Raw genomic sequence first — 5729 nt, forward strand, 5'->3', positions numbered from 1 at the left:
ATGACGGAGCAGATCACAGTTGACACTTGTAATTTTTTGGAAAAACATACAGAGAAAACGGAGAAATTTCAGAATTTTAAGTGTGAAGAATGAGGCCAAGTCACTAAATTTATAAGCAATAAAAAAGTGAGATGGAAAGGTGCAATCCAAAATATGTTTTTTTTTTTTTTTTTGCATTCACACCAAAAACCCCAACAGCAGAATCCCCAGAAGTTGCAAAGTATAGACAAGAATGAGTAATTTTCCAAAGTTTAGGTTAGGTCAAACTATTTATTGTTAGTTAGTGTGACATAAAAACTGGTTTTAGGCGCTCTAGTTTTGTTGGTCCTTACCAGGTAAGAGGTCAGCGGTTCAACACTTGCTAACAGTAACATTTGGCAGAAAGAGCTCAAAAAGAATACAGAGAGTAGAAACAGACGTGTGCGTGTACCACAGATCGAAACTGACCTCTATATTTTGGATACTTTATTAGTATATTGTTCCATGTCTATGTTCGCTGATCTAATTTTTTCACTCTTCTAACTCGAATCTTTTACTTTTTCTTGGTGATAGTAAACATGTTACACGTTGGCAGCAGAAGCAAAACCATATCCCTCTCAGATTACAAAGTCACAAATGGCAAGTTTTGTTCTTCAACACTCATTATTAATTAATTTGTCCATCTGTTGGTAATCATGCTCTAAATTTAATCCCTTTTGTTTTCTTTTATTCAAAGGATACGGATTTTACCACATAGTAAGATGCAACTGCAACCATGCTTCATCATCGGTACATAATTTTAAGCTGTTCTTCTATGATTTGGATAACTGTACCTTTTAGTTTATTTAATCACATTTTTATCCTCTAATTAATTGTAATGACTACAGGTGCGGCCCCAAGAGGTAATTATAAAGGAGAGAATAAGAAAAATGTTTGGGAAAATAGAGATATCTCCATCTTGCTATGACACTGCTTGGGTAGCCATGGTCCCTTCAAGAGATGAGCCGAAGCAGCCATGTTTTGCACAGTGCTTGGATTGGATCCTTGAAAATCAGAGAGAAGATGGATCTTGGGGTTTGAGTCCTACCCACTCATTGCTTGTGAAAGACTCCCTTTCTTCTACTCTGGCTTGTTTGCTTGCTCTCTCCAAATGGAGTGTCGGACACAAGTTAGTCCAAAGAGGTAATTTTGTATTATACGTTCAAACTTAAAATGAACATAAAGAAGTTAATTAAAGACATATATACCTACACCAAAGTAGAGAATTAATTAGGTTGAATTTTAGTAAAAGCTTACTTTAAACATGTCATCTCCTCCCAAGTCCCAATACAAGAAAAGAGATTTGAGAAAGGTAATATGATCAAAATTTACATGTAATATTATTTATGCTGAAAAGATTTTATCAAATTTGTGTATGATTCAGTAGGCGTTTGGACATAAATATTGTAATTTTTGAAAAAAAAAAGTAATATTTGAAGTTAAGTTAAAAAATGGTATTTGGAATTTGAAGTTATGTTTGGACATGCATTTCACTTGAAAAATATTGCAGTTTTGTGAAGGGAGATTTTTTCTTTTTCTGAAAATTTTGAAAAAGTGATTTTTGTAAAATTCATTTTCGAAAAATTTCAAAAAACTTGCAAAATTTCAAAGACAAACACATTTTTAAAAAAAAAAAAGAAAAAAAAAATTAGGAACAAACGGGGCCTTAGTATTTCCTTTATTCTTCCATTTCCAGGACTGGATTATATAGGAAGACAGAGTTGGTCAATTGATAATAAGGGTCAAATTTCAGCGGGAGGATTCGATATTATATTTCCTAGCATGATCAAGTATGCAAGGGAACTGAACTTGAATGTGCCTTTGGACCAAAACCTCGTAAATGTCTTGTTCCAGAAACAAGATTCAGCAATGGAAAGGTATGTACCCTTAAAATAAAGGTTACTAGCTAGTACTATTTATGGGATGAAAAAATATCAATTATACCCATATAAAGTCTTTTGCTAATTTGAACCCAGGAATGATCTGATGGAGTGTAAAACCAACCCTGAATATTACTATGCCGAAGGCCTTGGCGAATTATGTCAATGGGAAGAGTTGATGACTTATCAAAAGAAGAACGGATCACTTTTCAACTCACCAGCCACTACTTCAGCTGCTTTGGTTTTTCATTGCCATGATGAAAAGTGCCTTGGATACATAAATTCAATCCTGAAACAACACAAAGATTGGGGTATGTATAATGATCATGAAATATTATATTATTGCTAGCTCTGTATTAGGTTTTATTTGGTGTCAAATGAACAGGTTAAAACTGGCAGAATCAATAAATAGGCGAATAGAAATGGACTAAGCAATGGATCATCACCTTTCAAAAGTATTCAAATGAAATTATGTCTCATAATTTTATGTTATCTCCACCCCTTTTTCCATTGCTAATATTTACTTTCTTCTTTCTTTTCTTGGCGCGTCTATGCGAAGTTCCTACTATTTATCCTACGACAATACCTACACGTCTGCAAATGGTCGATACCCTGCAAAAGCTGGGAGTGGACCGACATTTCGAAGCAGAAATCAGAACTGTTCTAGATGAAACATACAGGTAACTTTCGATAGATCATATACCTTGATTAATAAATCCATCTTTTAGTCTTATCAACATGTAATCCTGATTAATGACAAACAGACTTTGGGAGCAAAAGGACGAAGAGGTTTTTTCAGATGTTGCTTATTGCGCCATGGCGTTTCGACTATTACGGATGTACAACTACAAAGTTTCCTCTGGTTTGTTGATAAAAATCGTTTAATTACTCACCTTAAAAATTTGCACGATTGAAGAATTAATTTGCTAACATTTTGCAGAAGAATTAGCACGATTCATAGGTCAAGAACATTTCATCAATTCGTTAAATGCACAATGTACAAGTCATGAGGATGCAATTCTTGAGCTACACCAAGCCTCACAGTTGGCCTTTGATGAGAAAGATCACATTCTGGATGAAATAAGTACTTGGACAGAAGCTTTTCTGCAGCAGGAGTTATTAGAGGACAGTAATCTTGATAGGATGTCACAAAACGAGGTATATTACGTAATTATACTAATTGATGCTAAGATATTTTTTTATTGTTTTTCATTTTCTACTATCAATTTCTTATTTCATTTTAATCCCATGAACAAGGAGAGTGATCATAATCTTGAGCAAATTAAATAATGCTAGGTGGAACACGCTTTGAGGAATTTCAGTGCAACCCTTGAACGAGCCGAAAATAGACGATACATCGAGTCATATGATGTAAATATGTTCAAATTTTCAAAAACAGCTTACAGGTAAAAAGGTTCGGTTCTCTTGACTCATACATGTCTATGTTATTTCTATCTGTTTTTCAGATGAAATAATCTCTTATGCTCACTTATAATTTGAATAGAAGAAAATGACATTACAAAGATCTCGTGTTTAATTTATAGATCTCTTGTGTAATTTTTAACTAATCTCCTTTACTTTTTATAAAAAGGGACATTTGTAATGGACTATAAAACCAAATCTTCTCCTTTTTTTCATCCAAAACAACAATGTATGTGCACGCCACGGACAATAGGAATAGATAGAACCAATTAAACAGGACTCTGCATCCAACTAGAAATTCTTCGAAGCTACCTTGTAATTACATCAATGATACATTTGTTAAATGTCGCTGAGGAAATATGATATTGTCTCCTTATATGATCTTGAACGGTCCTCACTTCATGAGCTAGCTTGTAGAGTTGAGGTAGGCCTATTTTCTTTATATGGTATCAAGGTCAAACCCTTATCCCTATTCTTTGTGTAACCAATGTTGGGCTCCAAATGTCACGTTGCCCACGTTTCTAATGTCTAGTTTTCAGTGTATTTTCACCTTATGGGCTAGCTTTTAAGATAGGATTTAGGCAATTCATTTACGAGTAGTTTCCGGGTGTCATTATATAAAATTGCTTTATAGGTTCCTGCCATTTTAACAATGCAATTTGTTGTTTTCTTTCTTTTTAGGTCCCCCAACATATACAACATGGATTTCACACTATTCTCTATGCATGATTTTAATTTATGCCAAACAGTACACCAGCAAGATATTCAAGAACTCAAGAGGTATCACAACCAGCTCTTTTGACTCGAACATGACATACTTAGATGCATTGCTCCCCAATATATTTTACTATCATTTAGTTTTTTTTTGCTTTTTCAAACTTTTTGTAGGTGGTATGAAGATTGCAAACTAGACCAATTAGGAATTTCACCAAAATATATATACACTTCATATATGCCAATGTCTTCATTATTCTTCGGACCTGAATTCTCGGATGCTCGTTCCGTGTTTGCAAAATATGTTTTGCTCACAACTCCACTTGATGATTTTTTCGACGAATTGGCTTCCCAAGAAGAGCTGCTCAACTTAATCGAATTAGTAAAAGGGTACTATAACTGTTCTTGTTCTCTTTATTTTTTCCAGAAAATCAGTTCCTTTGTCCTTCAATCCATAGTTTTACTTTATTTTTGAGAAGTGTTACATAACTTTATCTATTTACAGGTGGAATCGGCATTCAACCATTGGCTACGTTTCGGAGAGAGTTAAAATTTTATTTTTAGCAATACACAACACCTTTAATGAATTTGCAGCCAAGGCAGAGATTATGCAAGGTCGGTGTGTCAAAGATCAAATATTTAGCTTGGTAAGCTATAGTCTGGTTTTTTTTTTTATGGGGGGGTTTAGTGACTTCTCTCATTTGCTTCTAATCGAAAGGAGTGATATACTCTGGACAGTTTCTTGATGTTCTGAATTGCATGATGAGAGAAGTAGAATGGTGGAGAGAAGAGAAGACACCAAGTGTAGAAGAATATTTGTCAATTGCCTGTGTTACTATAGCTGTCAAAGCTATTCTTTTTACAACACAATATGTTCTTGGGCCAAAACTTTCGGAGGAAGTTATAAAAAGTGCAGAACTTGGTGAAATATGCAAATGTACGACTATGGTGTGTAGACTCCTTAATGACACTCAAACTTACAAGGTGAGTTCTTCATTTATTTCTTCGTTCATTTGGTAGTTACACTATAAATATCTAAAAAATGGTTGTCCGGTGCACTAAGCTCCTGCTATATTTAGGGTCCGGGGAATACTAGACCACAAGGGTCGATCTTTTGTACACAGTCTTATCCTGCATTTCTATAAGAGACTGTTTTAACGGCTCGAACTCGGTGACCTCCTGATCAAATGGCAGCAACTTTACCAGTTACACTATAAATATCTATTTAACAATATCTTTTGGTTGCAGAAAGAAAAAGAAGAGAGGTCAAGTAACATAGTCAACATACTCGTAACACAAAGTGAAGGAACGGTTTCGGAAGAAGAGGCAGTAGAAGAGGTAAAAGAAATGCTGGAGAAGAACAGAAGAAAATTGCTGAGAATGGTGCTTCATAAGAAAGAAAGCAGTCAGTTGCCGCAAGTATGCAAAGATCTGTTTTGGAACACGAGCAAAGTAGCTCATATTCTATACTCAAACGGCAATGAGTTTCGTTCTCCAGAGGGACTCAAGAGTAATATAAACGCATTATTTTACAAACCAGTCGACCTATCCCCAACACAAGCCTAATATAAGAGTCGCGCCAAATAGCCAGTGCTGAAACCCCAAACAGATTTTAATGAGTTTTGTTGTTCTTAAACTGAATGTTAGCTTATCCTGATGCTATATATCTCTATGACCAATTGTGTTCATTGATCA

The 5729-nt window shown here is 34.8% G+C and overlaps 1 protein-coding gene across 3 annotated transcripts; it reads left to right on the top strand.

Annotated features, from left to right (window-relative positions):
- The first annotated feature begins 204 nt into the window (after nucleotides 1-204).
- Nucleotides 205-5729, top strand: LOC104236261 (cis-abienol synthase, chloroplastic-like). Of its 3 annotated transcripts, none has more exons than XM_070155601.1 (15): nucleotides 205-426; nucleotides 553-618; nucleotides 716-768; nucleotides 867-1161; nucleotides 1715-1895; nucleotides 1995-2209; nucleotides 2458-2578; nucleotides 2663-2760; nucleotides 2839-3056; nucleotides 3195-3304; nucleotides 4002-4100; nucleotides 4209-4424; nucleotides 4540-4681; nucleotides 4773-5018; nucleotides 5283-5729. In XM_070155601.1, the coding sequence occupies exons 2-15, from the start codon at nucleotides 558-560 to the stop codon at nucleotides 5598-5600; spliced, it is 2373 nt and encodes a 790-aa protein (XP_070011702.1). In that variant the 5' UTR covers nucleotides 205-426; nucleotides 553-557; the 3' UTR covers nucleotides 5601-5729. The 3 variants fall into 3 exon arrangements, with proteins under 3 accessions (XP_070011702.1, XP_009788452.1, XP_070011703.1); XM_009790150.2 differs by having other exon boundaries at nucleotides 205-420; XM_070155602.1 differs by having other exon boundaries at nucleotides 205-335.

The sequence above is a fragment of the Nicotiana sylvestris genome, chromosome 8 (assembly GCF_000393655.2).
Source record: "Nicotiana sylvestris chromosome 8, ASM39365v2, whole genome shotgun sequence".
Taxonomy (NCBI): Eukaryota; Viridiplantae; Streptophyta; class Magnoliopsida; order Solanales; family Solanaceae; genus Nicotiana; species Nicotiana sylvestris.

What these genes read in the sequence shown, in the direction of transcription:
- LOC104236261 (XM_070155601.1), top strand. Translation starts at nt 558, where the DNA reads ATGTTACACGTTGGCAGCAGAAGCAAAACCATATCCCTCTCAGATTAC. An exon ending in CAACTACAAAGTTTCCTCTG is followed by an intron (nt 2,761 to 2,838) that starts GTTTGTTGATAA and finishes AACATTTTGCAG; the next exon opens with AAGAATTAGCACGATTCATA. An exon ending in AAGATCAAATATTTAGCTTG is followed by an intron (nt 4,682 to 4,772) that starts GTAAGCTATAGT and finishes TACTCTGGACAG; the next exon opens with TTTCTTGATGTTCTGAATTG.